Source organism: Euprymna scolopes, chromosome 46 (genome assembly GCF_053919585.1).
Source record: "Euprymna scolopes isolate OS-2025 chromosome 46, ASM5391958v1, whole genome shotgun sequence".
Lineage (NCBI taxonomy): Eukaryota > Metazoa > Mollusca > Cephalopoda > Sepiida > Sepiolidae > Euprymna > Euprymna scolopes.
In genome coordinates, this window is record NC_136527.1 from 17,056,004 (window position 1) to 17,080,956 (window position 24,953).

The 24,953-nt window shown below is 37.0% G+C and overlaps 1 protein-coding gene across 14 annotated transcripts in view; it reads right to left on the reverse strand.

The window, feature by feature from the left end:
* The window catches only part of LOC145271243 (ATP-binding cassette sub-family C member 8-like), a 528,909-nt gene that overhangs the window by 12,762 nt on the left and 491,194 nt on the right, over window positions 1-24,953 (reverse strand). For all 14 annotated transcript variants that reach the window (XM_080126810.1, XM_080126808.1, XM_080126809.1 and 11 more), the window contains 7 exons: window positions 24,054-24,211; window positions 20,281-20,373; window positions 19,338-19,440; window positions 17,574-17,687; window positions 11,160-11,277; window positions 4,937-5,067; window positions 1,200-1,387 (listed from right to left, as the gene is read on the reverse strand). In XM_080126810.1, coding sequence (XP_079982936.1) covers window positions 1,200-1,387; window positions 4,937-5,067; window positions 11,160-11,277; window positions 17,574-17,687; window positions 19,338-19,440; window positions 20,281-20,373; window positions 24,054-24,211 — 905 coding nt within the window. The remainder of the gene's footprint in view (window positions 1-1,199; window positions 1,388-4,936; window positions 5,068-11,159; window positions 11,278-17,573; window positions 17,688-19,337; window positions 19,441-20,280; window positions 20,374-24,053; window positions 24,212-24,953) is intronic.

Genomic DNA, 24,953 nt, shown 5'->3' on the forward strand with positions numbered 1-24,953 from the left:
ACCACACCAAAGACTATAACTGTAGCCGGAAACTTTGCTGAGCTGTGCCCTCAAGCATTGAACCATCCGGATTTGCCTTTTGTAGGGTGCTGGCAATGGTCCTGTTGTCGTAATTTGGATCGGTAGGAAGCATTAGTTGTACTGTCATTTGGTCTATACTGCTTAAGTTGATAATAACATCTTCTTTGGTCTATAATGCTTAAGTTGAAAATAACATTTTCTCTGGTCTGTAATGCTTAAGTTGAAAATAATGTCTTTATACTGCTTAAGTTAGAAATAAGTTCTTTGATCTAATGCTTTTTGAAAATGACATCTTTGGTCTGCAATGCTTAAGTTAGAAATAACATTTTCTTTGTGTCTGTCATGCTTAAGTTGAAAATAACATCCTCGGTCTGTAATGCTTAAGTAAAAAAATATTTTCTTTGATCTATAATGCTTAAGTTGGAAATAACATTTTCTTTGATCTGTAATGTTATCTGTTAGAAATAGCATTTTCCTTGGGCTGTCTTGCACAAGTTGACATATTTCCTTTGGTATGTTATGCTTAAATTTGAAATAGCATTTCTTTGTGTCTATCATGCTTAAGTTGGAAATATTTTCTTTGGTCACTCATACTCAAATTTTAAATATCAATTGATTGGTCTGTCGCGTTTAATAACATTTTCAAAGTTTGAAATGGTATTTTTCTTGATCTGTCATTTTTAAGTTAGAAATAACATTTTCAAAGTTTGAAATAGTATTTTTCTTGATCTGTCATTTTTAAATTAGAAATAACATTTTCAAAGTTTGAAATGGTATTATCCTTGATCTGTCATTTTTAAGTTAGAAATAACATTTTCAAAGTTTGAAATGGTATTTTTCTTGATCTGTCATTTATAAGAAGTTTTAAATGGTATTTTTCTTGATCTGTCATTTATTCGTTAGAAATAACATTTTCAAAGTTTGAAATGATATTTTTCTTGATCTGTCATTTTTAAGTTAGAAATAACATTTTCAAAGTTTGAAATGGTATTTTTCTTGATCTGTCATTATTCGTTAGAAATAACATTTTCAAAGTTTGAAATGATATTTTTCTTGATCTGTCATTTTTAAGTTAGAAATAACATTTTCAAACTTTGAAATAGTATTTTCTTTAATCTGTTATAACATTTCCATTTTTTTCCCCCTGCAATTTATGTGTCATTTGCTTGCCAATTTACCTGACTGTTCCGTCGAACATGATAGGATCGTGTGGTATGATGGAGAGCCTTGATCTGAGGATGTAGGATGGTACCACTGAAATATCCTGGTTGTTGATGAAGATCTTGCCCTCGTGGACGTGGATCATTTTGAAGAGGGAAAGGATGAGCGATGACCTCCCACTTCCAGCATGGCCGCAAAAGGCCACCTAAAAAAAGATGGAAAAAGAAACGAAATATATTTAGGAAAAGACAAAGCTATTAATTATTGGAATTCCTTGAGATGAGTAATTTGTATTTCTTCTTTTTTTTTTTACATGGAGGTCACCACTTATCAAGGCCCGGAAGCCACTCGGGGATAAGGGTTATTGTGTGTACAGTAATCAATGAGATAGTATCGTAGAAATCGTTAGTAATGGGGATTTGATAACGTGTCCTACTTAAGAGAGCGGTTTGTCAGAAATTTGTTTATGTTGGACTTGAAGACATCCAAGTTGTAGTCAGGTGAGAAACAGACAAATGGAAGAGAGTTCCAATAGTTGGGTAAGACATCGTAAAACAATGACTATAAAGATGAAGATAACCCACTCTTTATCCGTTCCCAAACCTAAACGTAGATTCCATGAACTTCAATCTATGGTCCCCCCCTCGCCAGACTTTCACAAGAAACACTCATCTAGCTGAAACCACTATCAATAATTTCTCCCACTCTTTATCTAAATGTAGATTCCATGAACAAAGTTTCTTTCTTAGAACTGCACACCTGTGGAATTCTCTTCTGTTTGCCTGCTTTCCAGTTGCCTACAATCTGATTGTCTTCAAGTCCAATGTAAACAAATTCTTGATGAACCGTTCCCCTAAGTAATCCAATTTACAAAATTCCCACTACTACTAGTTTATTACGCTATAATCACATTGACTAATGTCGACCCGTTAAGATTGCTGGAAAAATGGTGGGATCCTTCTACCGCTCCAGTAGATATCTCACTACTGATGCGATTCGCTATCTATATAAAAGCCAAATATGTCCAACGATGGAATACTATTGCCACATCTGGGCAGGAGCTGCTAGAAGCAGCTTATCCTGCCTTGATAGAGTTCAAAATAGACTTTGTAGCCTAGTAGGTGATGCCCTTTTCTCTTCCCTGCAACCTCTTTCCCACAGAAAATATGTTGCGAGCCTGTCTCTGCTTTATCATTATTTTCATGGCAAATGCTCGTCTGAGCTCCAATCTATGGTCTCCCCTCTCCAAACTTTCACGATAAACACTCGTCTAGCTGAAACCCCTATCAATAATTTCCCACACTCTTTAACTGTGCCTAAACCTAAACGTAGATTCCATGAACAAAGTTTCTTTCTTAGAACTGCACGCGTGTGGAACTCTCTTCCGTTTGCCTGTTTTCCAGCTGACTACAATTTGATTGTCTTCAAGTCCAATGTAAACAAGTTCTTGATGAACCGACCCCCCTAAGCAATCCAATTTACAAAATTCCCACTACTTATGTTTACTACGGTATAATCACATTGACTAATGTATACCCATTAACCATTATCCTCGAATGGCCACCGGACCTTGATAAGCAGTGATTCCTGTGTAAAAAAAAATCCCCCCAAAAAAACAGTCGCAAATGAATAAAAATAAGGAGACAGAGTTGTTACATATTATCTAGTTGTGAGTCTCCAGAAAGTTGATACGATTTTTTTATTTTTTTATTTTTTATTTATTTATTTTTTTTTTTAATTTTTATTTATTTATTTATTTATTTTTTTTTTACGTAATAAGCCAACAACCGATACAGAAATTGTGTCAGTTGGACAGAAATAGAGGGATCTGTTTTCGGTTTTTATTTCCCCGCTCCATAATTATCATAATCTTCAAGAATAATAATAAAAAAAAAAATAAGGTGCTTATACACTTATTGAACCACGCTATTTTTAAATAGTCTATCGATGCCTCCCCCCCCATTCAGTCTTGAAAGACAAAGGATACCCCCTGTAGGGGCAGCTGAGCATGTAATTGTGAGGCAAGGGTTGCACAATCTCCAACCACACCTCACCTAATTTGGCACTGCTTGAGTCCAGTGGCAAGGAGAAGACCAGGACGACTGGAAACAATGCCGAGATAAGCGGAGAGCACATACAGCACCTGGAAGTCCCAATTGGTCACCCATTTAGTACTGACCAGGTTCAACATTGCTTAAATAGTATTTTCAAGTTAAATTAAAGTTTTACGATATCTTATTAAATTGTTAGGTGAAAGAAGAATAGTAACAAAACACCCCTCTCTCCCTATGTTAAGAATGGCTTTCTTAATATTAATGATAACGCTATTATTTCAGCATGTTTCAATAAGTGCATAAGTACCAAAAGTAAAAATAAAAACGTGCTCAAAAGCACGTCTTTTGACGCTTCTACACTATTGGGACGAAATTTTGTAGGTGATAAATAGTTTTCAGAAAAAAAAAAAATAAAATAATGGTTTCTACTGATTTTTTTTTTTTTGTCAATTCTAATAAATTACAATATTAGCTTCCAAATTATGCAGTCGAAATTACCTGAATATTATTATTAAAAAAAACCCACACAACTTTAATCGTGTTAGCAGGTGAAAAATTGCCGCCATCTTGTTTAAATCGAAACGGAAAATTACCTCCCTTTTGAAATCTCCTGTGTCCTACGATCGTTTTCATCGAATTCTATTTCTTGATTTTATTTAATAAATAATTTTTTTACCGTATCGATTTTCGTAATTTTTGGATATAATCATCTTATCACTAGACTCAAACAGTGCCGATTGAGGAGAAGTGTGGTTGCTGGAGATTGTACAACTCTCACCTCACAATTACATGTGCAGCTGCCCCTACAGAGGGTATCCTTTGTCTTTCGGGACTGAACGGAGACTCTTTATCTGAGAGTACACCTTTCAAACTGCTTGACCTAACGTTCACAGGAAACATGAGTTGGAACAATTACATTGAAAGCATTGCCAGGGCTGCTGAGAAGAAGAAAACTACTGACACCCGAAAGTATCCTGTACCTCTATAAGGCCACTATTCGCCCATGTATGGAGTACTGCTGTCACATTTGGGCTGGTGCATTTGCTACTAGTGTCTCACTCCTATTTTTTTTTAATTACATTTTCACCCCAAACAAGGCAAATTGCCACTTTGGTGTAGGGGGCTACTATCAAGGGCAACAACTACTGGGGTACTATGTAGGGATTTGGGCAGCAAGATGTTGGTTCACGTTACACTTGAACTTCTGCATGTCAGTACAGTTGGGGAAGCAGGGACCTGGAATGGAATTCCAAAGTCTAGCAGTTCTGGGGAAGAAACTACTGGAGTAGAAAGATCTTTTACATCTAGGGACCTCTACAGTGTGGGGGTGGGATTTTGCAGCTTGTCGGGTCTGTCGAGGGTGTTCACGTCGTGGGGGCACAAGTGCTTGCAGTTCTTCAGAGCATTCACCATTATAATACTTGTAGAACAGGCAGAGGGATGCAACGTTTCGACGGTGGGACAGAGACTGAAGCTTAGATGCCAGTTTAGGGCCTATCAGATTTGCGACTCTCTTTTGAACCTTGTCTAGGAGCGAGAGAACATAGTTGAACATAGTTGAATTGTGCCAACAAGAAAGGAAGAAAACAATAACATTTATGTGCAGTGCTTTTTAGCGTTCAGTTTTTCAATTGTCTTATAAGTAATAAACCCCCTTTTTAAGAATGTTTTTCTCATTCCTTCATCAAAGTCAAGTGTACCTTTTCAGCATCTTTTATAGTGAATGTTACGTCGCGTACGACAGGACTCTCTTCGGGGTCATAGTTGAGAGCGATGTGTCGGAAGTGAATATCCCCGAGTCTGGGCCAGGTTTCAGGAACTTCGATGCAGTCTAAAAATATATGAAGAAAGGAAGAATATATGAAGACAAAGAGGTATGCTTAGGATAATAAATATGTTTTACAGATACATGGTTTTAGAAAAAAAAAAGAAAAGTTAAATTTATGATTAAGATCAGACATATGCGAAACGAGTGCATTTTTAGTATTAGGTTGGTGCAAAAATAGTGTTTTTTGACGTTCAACTTCAAAAGATCATAACTCCTTTCATAATAAATTTTATTAATCAAAATAAAACCATTAGAATCGACACATTTTTGCTAACGAGAAATAAGTTTATTTATCCCATTAGCATATAAATCCGAAGTTCTGGAAGCGATAAACTCATTGAAAGCTGATTCGGTATATTTTTGGCTTTTGAAGCATTTTTTGTGCAGGAAGTTGTCGAGATGCTCTAAAAAGTGATAATCGGTGGGCGAGAGGTCCAGTGAATATGGTGGATGAGGCAGAGTCTCGTATCCCAATTCGTTCAGCTTCTCCAGGGTCAGTTGAGCAACATGAGGACGAGTGTTGTCATGGAGGAGAATCGGCCTTCATATTGACCAACCTCGGGCACATACGTTGGAGCTTCTGGTGCATTTTGTCAATTTGTCAGTTGCCACATCTGGGCAGGAGCTGCTAGAAGCAGCTTATCCTGCCTTGACAGAGTTCAAAATAGACTTCGTAGCTTAGTGGGGGGTGCCCTTTTCTCTTCCCTGCAACCTCTTTCCCACAGAAGAGACGTTGTGAACCTGTCTCTGCTTTATCGTTATTTCCATGACAGGTTCTCGTCTGAGCTTCAATCTTTGGCCTCTCCCTTGACAAACTTTCACAAAAAACACTTGTCTAGCCAGAAACACCACCAATAGTTTCCCACACCACTCTTTACCTGTGCCTAGACCTAAACGTAGACTCTATGAGCAGAGCTTCTTTCGTAGAACTGCACACCTGTGGAACTCTTTTCCATTGGTCTGCTTCCCAGGTGACTACAATCTGATTGTCTTCAAGTCCAATGTAAACAAGTTCTTGATGAACCGTACCCCTATCTAATTCAGCTTACAAAAATCCAAATGCCTATGTTAAAAACGCTATAATCACGTTGACTAATGTATACCTATTAACCCTTATCCTCGAGTGCCCCCCGGGCCTTGATAAGTGGTGATTCAAAAAGCTATAATGGACACCAAACAGCCACCATAACCTTGTCAGGATAATGAACATAGTTTAGAAAAAAAAGTTAAATTTATGATTAAGATTAGACATATACAGCAAGTTTCACGGATCCATTATTTTCATAGATGCTTGTTGAAAAGATTCTAAATCGTGAAACTTGATTTGAGGCAACAGTAACCCAGGATGTTTTTTTTTTTTTTTTTTTTTTACAAAGGCATCACCACATTATCAAGGCCCAGAGGCCACTCAAGGATAAGGGTTAAAGAGTGTACAGTAGAAGTTGGTCAATATAGTAATCATTAGTAATGAAAATTTGGTAAATTTAATAACTTATATGGAACGGCTCATCAAGAACTTATTTACCCTAGACTTGAACAAAACCATATTGTAGTCAGCCGGAAAGCAGGAAAACGGAAGACAATTCCACAGGCGTGCAGTTCTAAGAAAGAAGCTTTGTTCATGGAATCTACGTTTAGGTTTAGGCACAGATAAAGAGTGGGGGAAATTATTGATAGTGTTTACAGCTAGACGAGTGTTTCTTGTGAAAGTTTGGCGAGGGGGGAACCATAGATTGAAGCTCAGTTGAACACTTTCCATGAAAATAACGATACATCAGAGACAAACTCGCAACATCTCTTCTGTGAGATAGAGGTTGCAAGGAGGAGAAAAGGACATCTCCTACGAGGCTACGAAGTCTATTTTGAACTTTATCAAGGCAGGACAAGTTCTTTCTAGCAGCTCCTGCCCAGATGTGGCAACAGTATTCCATCCTTGGACGTACCTGGCTCTTATATAGATAGAGAATAGCATCAGCAGTGAGATATCTACTGGATCGATAGAAAGATCCCACCATTTTTCCAGCGGCCTTGGCAACAGATTTGATATACGTGTTCCATTTAAGATCAGGAGTAATGGTCAAGCCCAGAAGCTTGTCAAAACTTGAGGCCTCCTGAAGACGAGAGCCATTCATTTCAATTGATGACAAATGTGGATTAAAATGTTGATGATGTAAAGAGAGAAGCTTGGTTTTAGATGCATTAAAAGTAACCAGCCACTCCTTTCCCCATTGTACTACGTGCTCAAGATCAGAGGAGAGAGAATTGGAGAGAACTTGCTCGTTTACTGTCTTAGATGTGGTACCATAAATGGTAGTGTCGTCAGCATAAATGTCTACAAATGATGTAAGGATATGATTTGGAAGATCATTAATGTAGATCAGGAAAAGAGTTGGGCCCAGGATGGATCCCTGTTATTTATGTATAATATATTAGTGTTAGGGCGATTAATCGGGAATCGGAAAAATCAGAATATTTGATGGTATCGGAATCGGAAAAAAATTTGTGTCAATTTTCCGATGAAAAAAAAAAAACGATTATTTATTTTCTATTTATTTATTTATTTATTTTTTTTTTACAAGGTGGTCACCACTTATCAAGGCCCGGAAGCCACTCAGGGATACGGGTTATTGCAAGTACAGTACGTTAGTGTGGAGATTTACTGAAGTGTTTACTTAAGGGGGCGGTTCATTAGGAATTTGTTAACGTTGGACTTGAAGACATCCAGGTTGTATATTAATTTATTTTTATTTCGGACTATAATTCTCATCTTTATTAGTTGTTGTTTTTCATCTTTTATTGGTTTGTTTATTCACAAAGTTTCGGCCAACTATTCCTCTGGCCTTCGTCAGGTGGTAACCGCGATGGATAGGAACCTCGAATCTCCTAACTGCATTCTCTGAACTTCTAAGAAAGAAGCTTTGTTCATGGAATCTACGTTTTGATTTAGGCACAGATAAAGAGTGGGGAAAATTTTTCACAGTGGATTCAGCTAGATGGGTGTTTTTCGTGAAAGTTTGGCGACGGGGGACCAGAGATTGGAGTTCAGACGAGCACCTGCCATGGAAATAACGATAAAACAAGGATAGGCTCGCAACGTCTCTTCTGTGGGAGAGCGGTTGCAGGGTAGAGAAAAGGGCATCCCCCACCAAGCCACAAAGTCTATTTTGTACTCTGTCAAGGCAGGATAGGCTGTTTTTAGCAGCTCCTGCCCAGATATGGCAGCAGTATTCCATCCTTGGACGTACTTGGCTTTTATATAGATTTTAAAACAAAAAACATATGTATAATATATTAGTGTTAGGACGATTAATCTGGAATCGGAAAAATCAGAACATTTGATGGTATCGGAATTGAAAAAAATTTGTGTCAATTTTCCGATGCCAAAAAAAAAAAAAAACGATTATTTATTTTTTATTTTTAAAACAAAAAACATAATACTCCCATGTCTCCGTTTTTTTCCGCTTTTGTTAACTTCGTTTCTTTTTAAAGAATTTAATGTTACGTTTAATACCAGGCAACTTATCACCCTTAGCGTTGTTCACTAATAGCCTCCCCTTATTAATTAAATTAAATTTAAATTCAATTGTTTAACCGTTTCTTCAATTTCTGTTTGAATTAAGATATATTATTATTTTTTTTTACATAGGCATCACCACATTATCAAGGCCAAGAGGCCACTCAAGGATAAGGGTTAAAGAGTGTACAGTAGAAGTTGGACAATATAGTAATCATTAGTAATGAAAATTTGGTAAATTTAATAACTTATATGGAACGGCTCATCAAGAACTTATTTACGTTAGACTTGAAGACAACCATATTGTAGTCAGCCGGAAAGCAGGAAAACGGAAGACAATTCCACAGGCGTGCAGTCCTAAGAAAGAAGCTTTGTTCATGGAATCTACGTTTAGGTTTAGGCACAGATAAAGAGTGAGGGGAATTATTGATAGTGTTTACGGCTAGACGAGTGTTTCTTGTGAAAGTTTGTCGAGGGGGGACCATAGATTGAAGCTCAGTCGAACACTTTCCATGGAAATAACGATACATCAGAGACAAACTCGCAACATCTCTTCTGTGAGATAAAGGTTGCAATTTATGCACATTTTATGACAGGGCAACGCTGGGCGGTCTGCTAGTTTATCTATATATTTCAGTTAAATCTATCCAAACTCAGGATTCGAAACCTGAGCCTCTTGCATCCGAATACTCTGCCAGATAAGCAAACGCGCCACACACAAGAAAGTCTATTAACTAACCCAGATCAAAAGATATAAAAGTGAGAATGTATATGTGTGTGAGGACACTTCTCAACCTATATACTCAACGCATTTTTAATCTGTAGACTTGAATTTTGGTATATAGGGTATTCGGACATGTAGAAAACTTTATAATCGGTTTTCATCATGGAATCCACGTTTTGATTTAGGCACAGATAAAGAGTGGGGGAATGAACAAAGCTTCTTTCTTAGAACTGCATGCCTGTGGAACTCTGTTCCGTCTGCCTGCTTCCCACCTGACTACAACTTGGATGTCTTCAAGTCCAACGTAAACAAATTCCTAATGAACTGCCCCCTTAAGTAAACACTTCATCAAATCTCCACACTAACGTAATGTACTTGCAATAACCCTTATCCCTGAGTGGCTTCCGGGCCTTGATAAGTGGTGATCACTGTGTAAAAAAAAAAACACCTCTCCTGAATCGGCACTGTTTGAGTCCAGTGGCAAGGACAAGTTCAGGACGACCGGAAGCAATGCCAAGATAAGCAGAGAGCACATACAGCACCTGGAAGTCCCAAATGGTCACCCATTTAGTACTGACCAGGTTCATCATTGCTTAACTTTGGTAATCTAGCGGGAATCGGTAGTTTATTTTGTAAACACTGAGTTTATTCAATCAGTTATGTCCAAGCAGCATCATGTGTTTTTCTGAGGACTGAGATTATTTTGTTAACTGCGTTACCCGGTCATAAAATACGCTTAAATATGATATTTAATCTATGCAGAGTTCGTATTTATTATTATAGAGCCATTTCTCTATCGATTATTAAATTGTCCCCAAGTGGCGACTAGAAATAATAAAACGCTGATCTTTGGGATGGCCCACTTAAAAGTACCTATTTACAATGCCTCCCCACGGGACAGAGTTAGACACTAATTCGTTTTTTAACGTGGAGAAAAGCAACAAAAATTAAAAATTGTCTCAGTCGTGAAGGACTTCCCCTCCACTGACATAGAACAAGAAATTGAAGTGCAGCATTTTAAGAACAGATACTACACTGTGATCTCGGCCCAAAGTATAGTGTTGTAGGTGACTGCAAGCATGCCGGGTGTTGTTGCTGCCATCGTACTCCTGTTTTAAACAAACCGAAAAAGTGATAAAAACACACAAAATAACAAAACAAATAAATGTTACCAAAGGCAAGATAAGTTACTTTTTAATTTGCCTGGGTCAATTTTTTCCGGGTGCCCTATCCTATCATAAACACCTCAACCTCCCCATGCTAAGAAGGGCTTTCGGAATAAACACACACCCTTCCAACACCGAAAACCGTTCTTAACATGGGGAGGTTGGTGTGTTTATAATATGCTGGGACACGGCGTAAAAATTTACCGGGTTTGTATTACTATACACATAGATTCGAAAAAGTTGTCAAAAAACAAATATATAAATAAATGGGTACTCCTGCAGTATTTTACCCACCGATTTCACGATCTTAGCCGAGCGTTGACAACAAACATAAGAGAATTCTATTATACGTGCATGCGTGCGTGTGTGTCGTCGTCAGGTCAACTATAGGGTGGAACGGTAAAATTGTAGCCCTAAAACTTTTATTTAAAAAAAAAATCAATTCAGGTAACCCTTGAATCGTAATTAATTTTTCCCCCGAAGTAGAAATTGACAGCGCTCCTTTTCACTGACGCCGTAATTCACATCAACTTTTAATTTCAACGTGTTTTCTAAGTTGCCAAACATTCAACTCATTGCTCGCCACAATTCGTCCTTCTTAACACAGCCACTCCTCTCATCTGCATCCTCAGATTTTAAACCATACATTCTAAATTAATTTTATTTTTGCAATAGAATAACTGGAATTTACCTGGTGGGTCAATTGAGGGTGGTGACTCTGAAGCATATTCGATGACTCTTTCTAAAGAGCAGACATTATTGTCCAGTTCAGACATGTGCCGAGCTATCATGTTCAGATAGATTGGAGCCTAGAAGAGAAAACAAAACAATGTAAGTTTATATATATATATATATATATATATATATATATATATATATATATATGTGTTATAATGGAATAAATCCAGAGGAAATCCGGGTATGAGAGCTCAATGTGGTAAACAGAGCAATAAGATAAAAAATATAACACGGAAATTACATAATTGTCGATGCAATAATTTATTTCAACCTTATGGTATTTTCAAGCATCTAAATCAGACAATTACATTTTTGATACAGAAAAAAAAAAAAGCCTATCTTAAGAAGAAGAAGCCCGATCTTTTCTTTTCTTTTTTTCAGTATCAAAAATGTAATTGTCTGATTTAGATGCTTGAAAATACCATAAGGTTGAAATAAATTATTGCATCGACAATTATGTAATTTCCGTGTTATAATTTTTATCTTATATATATATATATATATATATATATATATATATATATATATATTGAGAGAGAGAGAGAGTATGAAGAAAATAAGAAAATGAGAATATAAAAACATATACTAATGCATATAGATATATATATATATATATATATATATATATATATATATGTATATTGAGAGAGAGAGAATAAAGAAAATAAGAAAAACATATACTAATTTATATAGATTTATTCGTTTATTTAATAAGGATGATAGATCAATTAGGGTGTAGATTAAGTAAAACTTTATGCCATGGTATTTCGAAGCCTAATGCTTCTCATCAGAAGAGGAGAGAAAATGCTACGTAACATATTAGGTATGCAATGTCTAGTGATTTGGAACAAAATAATTGTGCGTGAGATGACATTGGTAATATATTGAAGCTGTTGTGGGAGGGAAACGGGAGAACTACAGAGATCTATGTGATAGAGGAAGAATATAGTTTTTATTACAAATAATCTCTCTGTCTGTCTGTCTCTCTCTCTCTATATATATATATATACTAGCAAAAGTACCCGTCGTTGACTGGTTCAAAAACAGCCTACAGAAAATGGACTCTGATTTATGAAAGTATGATAGGTTATGAAAAGGAAGGGTTGTAAAGAGATAGCTTCGAATTTGGGGGTATCAAAACCAAAGCAAAATATGATAAAAGTAAAAATAAAATAGATAAACCCCATAATTTATTATACCATACCTGTTCACACTGAAACACTTATCACAATATTCTGTGGATCTATATTAAAAAAAACTTGTTAAACTGTGTGACATATTTCCATTCTATGGAGGTCAGATGCGAACGAACACTCCATAATTTTATTATACCATATTTCTTCAAACTGAAACATAATTATCAAACTGAAGTTTCGCCCTCATTTGGGTTCATCAGTTAAACATATCCAAACTCAGGATTCGAAACCCAAGCCTCTTGCATGCGAGGCGAGTACTCTGTCACATGAACAAAACTAGAGTCTTGGACTTCCGGTTTGTTGGCTGTCATGGCTACTGTGAGCTGCGATGTTGTTTTACTGTGGTAATAATTATATAATCTCTCACACACAGAAAATTATATATACTGTATATTTCAGCGTATAAGACGATTCAAAGTAAAAAAAAATCATCTTTAAAAATCAAAATTTCATAAGATACCGGATGTTGCAATCTCTAGCCAAGGCTAAACAAACATGGTTTCGTGATTTAGCAGTCATCTTATATATATGATAAATTTATTAAAATTTGCTTCAATTTTGTACCTAGTCTTATCTGATGGTCGTCTTATACGCCGAAATATACAATATATATATATATATCGTTCAAAATTTTGTTGAAAATTCAAAAACTCATAGTTCTTTTTTATAACCTTCGTTTATTTCCTGGATTGTTTTCCATTACAGCTGTTTCGTTAGTGGGAAGGCAATCTTGCGATTTATGCGTCCATAAAAATACCCTGTCCCCCCAACTTCTTCAGATGTTTTTCCATTAGATTTTTTACGACAAAAAGTATATTTTTAACATGCTGAACATCGTATTCCGGTAAAAAAGACTGCCAAAGTTATGTATATATATATATATATATATATATATATATATATATATATATATATATATATATGTTGTTTTGAAAAAAGAAAAACCGAATGAATTTAGAAAAATGTGAAAAGGAAACAGTGTTAAAATCCTACCCATAACGGAAATGCACACACAATAAACACCACCAAGTTAGATTCAATGCACCATTTTATATACATGTCAACTGTTGCTGTTTGCACTTTGCACACACATATATACATGCTTACATGCAACTGCAATTCTATTATGAAACTAAAGGAGCTGATGCCAGATGGTCTCCAAGACGGTTCAGATAAGAACTATATATATATATATACTAGCAATCGGTGCCTAGCGTTGCCCAGGTGTTTTGAGGTTAATGCTGAGAAAAAAAAAAGGTCAATTTTTTAAAACTTTGACCCCTATTATGACCTCTTAACATTTATTGTTTAGGGATCAAGTAAAGTTAATAAGTTAGATCCATGTCCAAGGAATCTATATCTAAAATATCACGTGTTTACTGTTTAGACCCAAAATTGTAGGAGGAGTTTGGTAGAGTTCTCAAAGGTCAAATCGTTGTATATTGACCACTTAATCGCCAAATTTCTGTCGAAAACCTATTACATCGATTTTCCCAAATCTCAGTACCCTGTATATCAAATGTCGAATCTCTAGGCTTAAAATTGACAGAGTTTTAGCGTAGGGAAATGCACACAGACGCACAGACACACACAGACACTATCACTTTATATATATATATATATATATATATATATATATATATATATATAAACATGTGTGTGGCATCCGTCAGTCGAAACGACTATGGATCAGCGCCGTATTAAGATGTTGTTATTAACATAAACATCATATATATAAGGATAATAGTACGCCATATATATAACAAAAGACCCATATTTACTCAAGCGAAAGGAAAACCCGGGGGAACTTTACCCCAAAATAAATCTATATTTTTTTTGTGTGTATTGATAGTCTTATAAGCGAGTAATTATTAATTAAGCCATCTTGATTCTTAACCAAACAGAAAGTTCAAGTAGGGGGATTTCCCTTTTTTTTGATAGCGAGGCCAAATTTCGCGAATTTGGCCTTTTTTTAAAGCAGTTTGGCCTTCAAAATTTCTGTTTGGCCTTTTTCTTCACCGATGAAATCTGGGGACGGAACGGGAATTTTCAGCAAAAAAATGTTGTTACTATGCACATCTATGTATTGAAATACAATTTGTGGCAAAATTTCAGGAAAAACTAATGGATGGTTATCTCGCAATAGTCTGGACAATTCGCTAAATTATCTCGTCAAAACCTTAAATCTCGAATTTTTGTGCATTTTTTTTGGGGGGGGGCTAATTTGGCATAATAGTGTCCATTTAATAGTATTATCTTGAAAAAATAAAAAAATAAGGAAAATTACCAAAAAAAAACAAACAAGAACAACAAAAGTGTGCCGTATTTTTAAAAGTTTTATTGCGTTGTTTTTATTTGCTTTTTTTATTTCATCGGTGAAGAAAAAGGCCAAACAGAAATTTTGAAGGCCAAACTGCTTTAAAAAAAAAGGCCAAATTCGCGAAATTTGGCCTCGCTATCAAAAAAAAAAAAAAGGGAAATCCCCCTACTTGAACTTTCTGTTTGCGCTTGTAGCGTTGATTTTTTTTCTTTTTTCGCTATAAAAAAATAACTACTTGATGAAATTACGTGATTTTTTTCTGTAGGAAAACTTTATCCCATGACGAGTACGTACAATATATATTTTTTAAAAATATTTCCATTTTTTAATGTCAATAGAAAACTGCACAAGTACCCAAACCCGAAATGAAAAGACCACGAGTGAACGCGCATTTTTTTTTTTAGTTTAGTTTCATAATGGCGGCCGTGATGTCGGAGGTTCGATTGTTAGATTGTAAGTTTCATATTTTTGTAATTTGTAAATCGCAAGTTAGGAAAAAATTAAACCCTTCCAAGATGGACAATAAATAAAGCCATAATATTTTATGGTAAAGTTAAGAGCCTACGAACCATAGTTTTTTAGGAGATGTGATTATTGGATTAACCAATCAGAAATCGTCTGTGGCACACACATCTCTGTTTTTATAGATAAATAAATATATTACAATAGAAAAATGCGAGCATAAAAAGTAATATGGTTAAGCTTAAACATGGAAAAGTAAAGAACTAGTTGTTAAAACTGGAAAAGAAAAGGACAAGATATACTAGTAAAAATTTGTCCTCAAATGGCTAAACTTAAGACAAATCAAAAAATATATAGTGTATTTGTCAATTCAGTAAGGAATAAACATCGTAGATAAAGAGGGGTTATAGAAGCTCTTTATGCCATAGCATTTCGAAGTCTAATGCTTTTCGTTGGAATAGGAGAAGGAAGCTAGATATGGAGAAATTCGGTATCTAGCTCAGGATAAAAACAAAAAACAAAAAAAAAAGAGAAAGTAAGGCAGTTATTAACTGGGGGGTAGTAGTGCGTGTGTGAATTCGTTCCTTATAGACTTCGAAACGGCTGGACAGATTTTCTTTAAAATTTACAGAACTTTAGAGTATAAGTCCGGGAGTGATCTTAGTGAGGTTTTGTCTCAGAATACTTCCTATAATTACCCCGAAACTGTTACTTTAATTTATCTCCATGTCGTCACTTAGCAACAACGATAGAACAACGGACCGTGAAAATTCTACTGTGGGTAAGTTAATAGCAGATTTTTTTTTGTATGTAGGTTTAAACTCTGTACGTAAATTTCTAATTGTTTTTCATTAGCTGCAAAGAATTTTATAAGACTTTTTGGTTATCAAGACAAATTATTATTTTAAAAAAATTTCTTTCTTTTGTTTGTAACTGCTACATTTTATATATATATATATATATATATATATATATATATATATATATATATAAATATAAAAGCGAAAATGTATGTATGTGTGTTCGCTTTTTCTGTATGTCTACAAAAGGCTTTTTTCAGAGAAGCGGTCGGTCGCCTAACAACTTTTTAAAACTTTTTATATCACATATAAATCGTAATATCTCAGAGTTAACAACGAAGCTCGCCTGTCTATTTAATTTGCTCGATTTCGGGAAGATAAATATTCAACATTTGTAGCTCGCTGCATGTGGGTTAGTCATTTTCCTATAATAAAAGCGACACTAATTCTGTTGGTATTTTCTGTCTATCGGCGGAAATGTCCGAAAGCAATCAGCTTTGATCAACGTGGAAATATTTTCCAGATATCAAACAATTGCTATTCAATTTGGAAAAGGGGAGCTGTTCCCCCCACCTCCAACATCTTGGTAAAATAAAAATAAAAAAAAGCGTTCCCGCAGTAAATGAAATACTATCCCGCAGTCAAACTTCACCTCATTAAGTCATTAAAACGTGCACCTGCCAAATCCAAGTAATTAAATAAATTCAAACATGTTTCCGTTAGCATCTCGTGGTGGGGCAATGGTTAACGTCGCATTTTTTTTTCACACTTTAATTTCCAACTTTGCCGTAAGGGTTTGGGTTCGATCCTCATACTTACCTACCAAAACATTTTTTAAAAATTTTACCCCCCCCCGTCCCCTGGAGTTTTGATTTACCCAAAACCACACACACCTCCAAACACCCGAGCAACGCCGGGTATCTCTCGCTAGTATCTATATATAAAAGTGAACGTGTCTGTGTGTCTGTCTGCCTGTGTACATTTCCCTATGAAATAACTGTTAATCTTCAGCCTACAGACTCGAAATTTGATATACAGGGTATTGAGATTTGGAAAAATCTTTGTAATCCGTTTTCGGCCAGAAATTTGGCTGTTAAGGGGTCAAAGTTCAACAATTTGACCTTTGAGAATTCTACCAAACTCGTTCGCCAATTTTGGGTCTAAACGTTTGAAATTTTAGATATAGGTTCCTTGGACATGGATCTAACTTAATAAGTAGATTTGAGCCCAAAACAATAAATGTTAAGGAGTCATAATAGGGGTAAAATTTTAAAAAATTGACCGCTTTTTTTTTTTGCTCAACATTCACCTCCAAATCCCCGGGCAATGCCGGGCTGAAATGCTAGTATATATATATATATATATATATTTATATATATATATATATATATAGCAGTAATGTGACTTTTTGGGACAAACAATAGTTCATACCAAAGGAAAGATATTTTGCTCTGATAGTTTCTTTCGCTTTTGGACCGTTTGCCTCTGGAACTCCTTTCCTGCTTGCTGTTTTCTCGAATGTACCAAAAAGCAGAACTTTAAATGTAATCTAAACAAACAAAACAGAGAATGATGCAAAAGTCTTTTACCATGATGGCGTAGAGCAGACACAGTCCAACCAAAGTACCATTGGCACCATTATTCACAGACAATGCGAGACTTCCAAGGGACGCCATGAACATTATAAGACATCCAAGAATATCCTGAAAAATAAATTTGGACAAAAAAAAAAAAAGTGTAAAAATATTTAATGAAAAGAAAAAGCCAAAACTACAGGGTGGAACGATGAAAGTGTTGTCCTGAAAAAAAACAACACTTCTATTCAGGTAATTTGGTTATGTAGTAGAGTTGACGATATGGGTCCGGAACTGGGAGCATGCCTTTTCCATTTTTTTTTTTTTTTGCAGTAGTTTAAATCTTTTAAGGAGATTAAGAAGTGGGTGTTGGTTTACTTTCAGCAACCTTGTAACTCTTCTTTTGCTTATTTTGTCCTCACATTCCATGAACGTTGTTTCCGACAAAGGGAGAAGAACTGCTGAATCTATCCACCTAACCTTTATTAATGGCTGATTTTTTTACCTGGATGCAGAATTTTCATTTTTTATTTCAGCTCCTTACAGCAAGTGGCTTCACGCCTTGTCTGGAGCGATTTCTATTAAAATATGTAATGTGCACAGACATCTCGCTGCTCAACTCCCCAAAGTCCTCCGTTAGACATGACCCCAAATAGTAGCCCTTTTATATTCCAACTGTTTGGGATGAAAGAGAGTTAAAAGAAAAAAAGAAGCCAGTTGTATTAGAATGCATATTTGCGCAGTTTATTGGAATCACCATCAAATCTGTTGCCAAGGCCGCTGGAAAAAATGGTAAGATCATTCTACCACCCCAGTAGATATCTCATTGCCGATGCAATTCTGTACCTGTATAAGAGCTAAGTACATTCAAGGATGGAATACTGTTGCCACATCTGGGCAGGAGCGGATAGAAAGATCTTATCCTGCCTTGAAAAAGTTCAAAATAGACTTTGTAACCTAGTGGGGCATGCTCTTTTCTCTTCCCTGCATCCTCTTTCTCATAGAAGGGACGTTGCGAGCCTGTCTCTTCTTCATCGTTATTTTCATGGAAATTGCTCGTCTGAGCTCCAATCTATGGTACCCCCCTTGCCAAACTTTCACGAAAAACACTCATCTAGCTGAAACCACTATCAATACTTTCTCTCACTCTTTATCTGTGCCTAAACCTAAAACATAGATTCCATGAACAAAGTTTCTTTCTTAGAACTTCCGTTTGCCTGCTTTCCAGCTGACTACAATATGGCCGTCTTCAAGTCCAACATAAACAAATTTTGATGAGCCATTCCCCTTACGTAATCGAATTTACAAAATTTCCACTACTAACGATTGCTACGCTATTTTCTCACTGACTATTGTACACTCTTTAAACCTTATTCTCTAGTGGCCTCCGGGCCTTGATAACTGATCACTCCTCCTTTGTGAAAAAAAAAGAGAATACGGATGCTAAACAAATTATGATGATGATGCTGCTGCTGATAATGATGATAATAATGATGATGATGATAATGATGATGATGGTGATGATGATGATGATGATGATGATAATGATGGTGATGATAATGATGATGATAATGATGATGCTGATTATGATAGTGATGCTGATGCTGTTGATGATGATGACGATGCAAAAAAACAAAACAAACAAAAAACAAGAAAAACAATTGTTAACTCACAAAAAACAACAAAAAAAACAAAACAAAAAAACAAAAAAAAAACAATAAAAAAACAAAAACAAAAAATAAATAAATAAATAAAAACAAAATACGTTTGTTAACTCACAAGTCTGACAGCCAACCAACGATTGAGAGCATAGATATAGATGAAAACCACGTTGAACACATCGATTGCATGAGTTACATAACCAGTAAACCAATATTGTACCCTGAAATGAAACACAAAAAAGAAAGAGAGGCAGTACAGTAAGTTGGAGTAAGAAATATAAACAGTGGAAGAAAAGGAGGGTGAGGGAGAAAGATAGGGAGAGAGAGAGAGATAGTGAAATCTTGAGTGAGTGAGAGAGGGACGGAGTGAGAGTGATAAAGAGAGAGATAGCAAGAGAGAGAGAGAGAGAGAGAGAGAGCAAGAAATCGAACTTTCGTCAGTCTGTCATGATAAAGTTTGAAACAGCCTGAAATGAGACACAAAAAGAAAGAGACAGTAAGAGTAAGAGATATAAACAGTGGAAGAGAGAGAGAGAGAGAGAGAGAGAGAGAGAGAGAGAGAGAGAGAGAATGTATGAGAGAGAGTGAGGGAGGGAGAGAGCGGGAGAGAGAGGGAGTGGGAGAGAATGTCAGAAAAATAGTGAGTGAGAGTGGGAGAAAGATAAAGAGAGAGAGAGAGAGAGAGAGGAAGAAATCGAATTTTCGTCAGTCTGTCATGCTAAAGTTTGAAACAGCCTGAAATGAGACACAAAAAGAAAGGGGCAGTAAGAGATATAAACAGTGGAAGAGAGAGAGTGAGTGAGAGAGAGAGAGAAAGTGAGAGTGAGAAAGGAGTGAGAGAGAGAGAAAGTGAGAGTGAGAGAGTGAGTGAGTGAGAGTGGGAGAAAGAGAGAGAATGTAGGAGAGAGAATGAGAGAGAGTGAGAGAGAGAGAGGGAGAGAGAGAGAGAGGAAGAAATCGAATTTTCGTCAGTTTGTCATGCTAAAGTTTGAAACAGCCTTTTCGTGGGTCTGTCACTCATTTTTAAACTATCCATTCTCTTTTTTAGTCTTGATTCTCACCTGTATGCTCGGATTGTCCGCAAACCGCTAAGGATTTCTGAAAAATGGTTGAACAGTGGTAATTTGGAGAGATTCTGGAGACGATGCAGTTGACTGTAAAAACAAACAAAAAAACTTTTTCTTAATTAAAAATGAATGCATAAATCTCACCTATCTGTTTAAATGTATGTATGTATGTGTGTATGTTTGTAGGTTTAAAACGAAGCAGCATTTAATAAAGCGGGAAGCTTACCTGGCTCCTGGCCAGTTTTAAAAGCAACGTTCATTTCTGCGCATGCGTGGCGACTCCTGATTCTTAAGTTAATTACCAACTCATTAAATTCACTATCCTCTTTAACCTAATGGTTAGCGAAGATAAACTAATTAATCTGCGCTTTCGAGTTCAATCCCACCTCTCTCTATCTTTTTTTTATTTCATCCTTGTGCCAACATCCTCCGACTCATTGAATTCACTATCTTTGGCCCAATGGTTAGCGAGGAAGACTAATGACCCACCTCTCTCTATCTTTTTTTTATTTATTTATTTTAATTACATGGAAGCCATGCTTCATTCTTGTGCCAATATCCTTCACCCGGGCAACGCCGAGTACTCCTCACTTTCCATTTTTGTTATCAAGGTTGATCATTACTTTTTGTTTATACTCTTGTGCGACCCCAAACAAGGCATATCGTCACTTGGATGTAAGGGGCTACTATTTGGGACTGCGTTTACAGACGACTATGTAAGAAGATGAGTGAAATGTTTGTTCACATTACATTTAAACTTCTGGCATGTCAGTACAACCAGGGAAGCAGGAAACAGGGAGGGAATCCCGAAATCTAGCTATCCCACAGAAGAAAATTTTAGCATGTAAAAATAGGTGTTAAGAGGTCAAAATTGATTAAAAAAAAAAAAAAAAAAAAAGACTTTTTTTTCTTTTTTTTTTTTACATGGAGTTCACCACTTATCAAGGCCCAATGGCCACTCGGGGATAAGGGTTATTGTGTGCACAGCAATCAATGGGATAGTGTAGCAATAGTATTGGAGAATTGATAAAGTGTCATTACTCAGGGGGGCGGTTCATCAGGAATTTGTTTGTGTTGGACTTGAAGACATCCAGGTTGAAGTAGGGAGGGAAACAGGTAAGCGGAACAGAGTTCCACAGGCGTGCAGTTCTAAGAAAGAAGCTTTGTTCATGGAATCTACGTTTTAATTTAGGCACAGATAAGGAGTCGGGAAAATTATTGACGGTGGTTTCAGCTAGTCGGGTGTTTTTTTTTTCTTTTTTTTTACATGGGGGTCACCAGTTATCAAGGCCCGAAGGCCACTCAGGGATAAGGGTTATTGCGTGTACAGTAATCAACGAGATAGTATTGTAGTAATCATTAGTATTGGGGTTTTGATAGAGTGTCTTACTTAAGGGGGCGGTTTGTCAGGAGTTTGTTTATGTTGGACTTGAAGACGTCCAAGTTGTAGTCAGGTGGGAAACAGGCAAGCGGCAGAGAGTTCCACTGGCGTGCAGTTCTAAGAAAGAAGCTTTGCTCATGGAATCTACGTTTGGATTTAGGCACAGATAAAGAGTGGGGAAAATTATTGACAGTAGTTTCAGCCAGACGGGTGTTTCTCATGAAAGATTGGCGAGGGGGGACCAGAGATTGGAGCTCAGATCAGCACTTGCCATGGAAATAGCGATAAAACAAAGACAGGCTCGCTACGTCTCTTCTGTGGGAAAGAGGTTGCAGGGTAGAGAAAAAGGCATTCCCCACTAAGCCACGAAGTCTATTTTGTACTCTGTCAAGGCAGGATAGGCGGTTTTTAGCAGCTCCTGCCCAGATGTGGCAGCAGTACTCCATCCTTTGTTTACGTTGGACTTGAAGACATCCAAGTTGTCGTCAGAAGGGAAGCAGGCATACGGAACAGAGTTCCACAGGCGTGCAGTTCTAAGAAAGAAGCTTTGTTCATGGAATCTACGTTTTGATTTAGGCATAGATAAAGAGTGGGGAAAGTTTTTGACAGTGGATTCAGCTAGACGGGTGTTTTTTGTAAAAGATTGGCGAGGGGGGGGACCAGAGATTGGAGTTCAGACGAGCACCTGCCATGGAAATAACGATAAAACAAGGATAGGCTCGCAACGTCTCTTCTGTGGGAGAGAGGTTGCAGGGTAGAGAAAAGGGCATCCCCCACTAAGCCACGAAGTCTATTTTGTACTCTGTCAAGGCAGGATAGGCTGTTTTTAGCAGCTCCTGCCCAGATATTGCAGCAGTATTCCATCCTTGGACGTACTTGGCTTTTATATAGATAGAGAATTGCATCAGTAGTAAGATATCTTCTGGAGCGGTAGAAGGATCCCACCATCTTCCCAGCGACCTTGGCAACAGACTTGATGTACGTGTTTCTGTTCTAATCTAAGACATTACTATTTATTTGGATACTGGGAGCTGGTTTTCCCTCCACATTAAAAAGGACCTTCGTGGGAAGTTTAAAAGCAATGCCATTTCTGCAAGTCATCTTATACTTGTGACTGGAGGACTGCTTGTGAATTTCATACTCCCATGGAACTTCCTCCTTTGGGGGAAGCCAGTTAAACCTGAATACGCTTAGTGCCGTTTCACACACACATAATTTTCAGCGTTTGTGAATTTCATACCCTCATGAAACTCGGAGGAAGCCAGTTAAAGCCAAATAGGGTGAGTGCAGTTACACATTTCAAGCATGTTTTCTCAAGTTGACATGTGTAATACTAACTGGATTTTAACGAAAACATCATTTTTAATGTTTATACAGACATTTTTTTGCATTCTGCTCTGCTTACCATTTTAGGGTCATTGGTTTAGTTGTTAGCTTTGAAATGATATATGGTATAATCTATAACATTACTAACCATGTTTTCTCAAGTTGACATGTGTAATACTAAATGGATTTTAACAAAAACATTAAATCGTTTTTAATGCTTATACAATTGATATAATCTGTAACGTTAACAACCAATGATATTAATTAGGGTCTGTGAGACTGTCCAGTTAACTGTCACTCCCTCTTCTTATGTGAGGAATCCGCGTCCAACTCACCTTAAGGATAGAGTACTGTTGCCACACCTGGGCAGGAGTTGCTAAAAACAGCCTATCCTGCCTTGAGAGAGTACAAAATAGACTTGCTGTCTTAGTGGGGGATTTCCTTTTCTTTTCCCTGTAACCTCTCTCCCACAGGAGAGACGTTGCGAGCCTATCTTTGTTTTATCGTTATTTCCATGGCAGGTGCTCGTCTGAACTCCAATCTCTGGTGGCCCCTTGCCAATCTTTTACGCCCCCTTAAATAAGACACTATCAAATTTCCAATACTAACGATTACCGCGATATTATCCCATCGACTACTGTACACGCAATGACCCTTATCCTCGAGCAGCTTCCGGGCCTTGATAAGTGGTGACTTTCTTAGAAGTACACGACTGTGAAACTCTCTTCCGTTTGCCTGTTTCTCGCTTGACTACAACTTGGATGTCTTCAAGTCCAACATAAACAAATTCCTGATAAACCGCCCCCCCCTTAAGTAAGGCACTATCAAATTTCCGATACTAACGATTACTACGATATTATACCATTGACTACTGTACACGCAATGATCCTTATCCTCGAGCAGCTTCCGGGCCTTGGTAAGTGGTGACTACCATGTAAAAAAAAAAATAAAAACAAAAAAAAAAAAATATTACTAACTAAGGATATTAATTAGGGTCTGCGAGACTGTCTGGTTAACTGTCACCCCCTGTACTTATGTGAGGAACCCACGTCCAACTCACCTTAAGGATGGATGGTAAAATTTCCGCAGAAAGTAGAAACATGTGATAACACAGATAGAAATAAGTACAAAATAAGGCATGGCGATGCAACACATGATGAGGACGAGGAGTCCTTGCAAGATGAATCGGAGTAGCAGCTCCAGTGTCGTCGGCAAAATCTGAAAATGAAGAAAAAAAAATTCGGTAAGAATACATCTATGCTGATGACACGACCATCTACGGAAACACATCAAAGGCTGTAAATGACAAAGTTCTCCCTGATTCTCTCTCCTCTGATCTCGAGCGCGTGGTTCAGTGGGGGAAGACGTGGCTGGTTACCTTTAATGCATCTAAAACCAAACTTCTATCTTTACATCATCAACGCTCTGATCCACATCTGGCATCAATTGAAATGAATGGCTCTCATTTAGGAGAAGCCCCATTTTTTGACAAGCTTCTGGGTTTGTCCTTTACTCCTGATTTGAAATGGAACACGTACATCAAGTCTGTTGCCAGAGTCGCTGGAAAGATGGTGGGATCCTTCTACCGCTCCAGAAGATATCTCACTACTGATGCAATTCTCTATCTATATAAAAGCCAAGTACGTCCAAGGATGGAATACTGCTGCCATATCTGGGTAGGAGCTCCTAAAGACACCTTATCCTGCCTTGACAGAGTACAAAATAGACTTTGTGGCTTAGTGAGGGATGCCCTTTTCTCTACCCTGCAACCTCTCTCCCATAGAAGAGACGTTGGTTCAGCTAGACGGATGTTTTTCGTGAAAGATTGGCGAGGGGGGACCAGAGATTGGAGTTCAGACGAGCACCTGCCATGGAAATAACGATAAAACAAGGATAGGCTCGCAACGTCTCTTCTGTGGGAGAGAGGTTGCAGGGTAGAGAAAAGGGCATCCCCCACTAA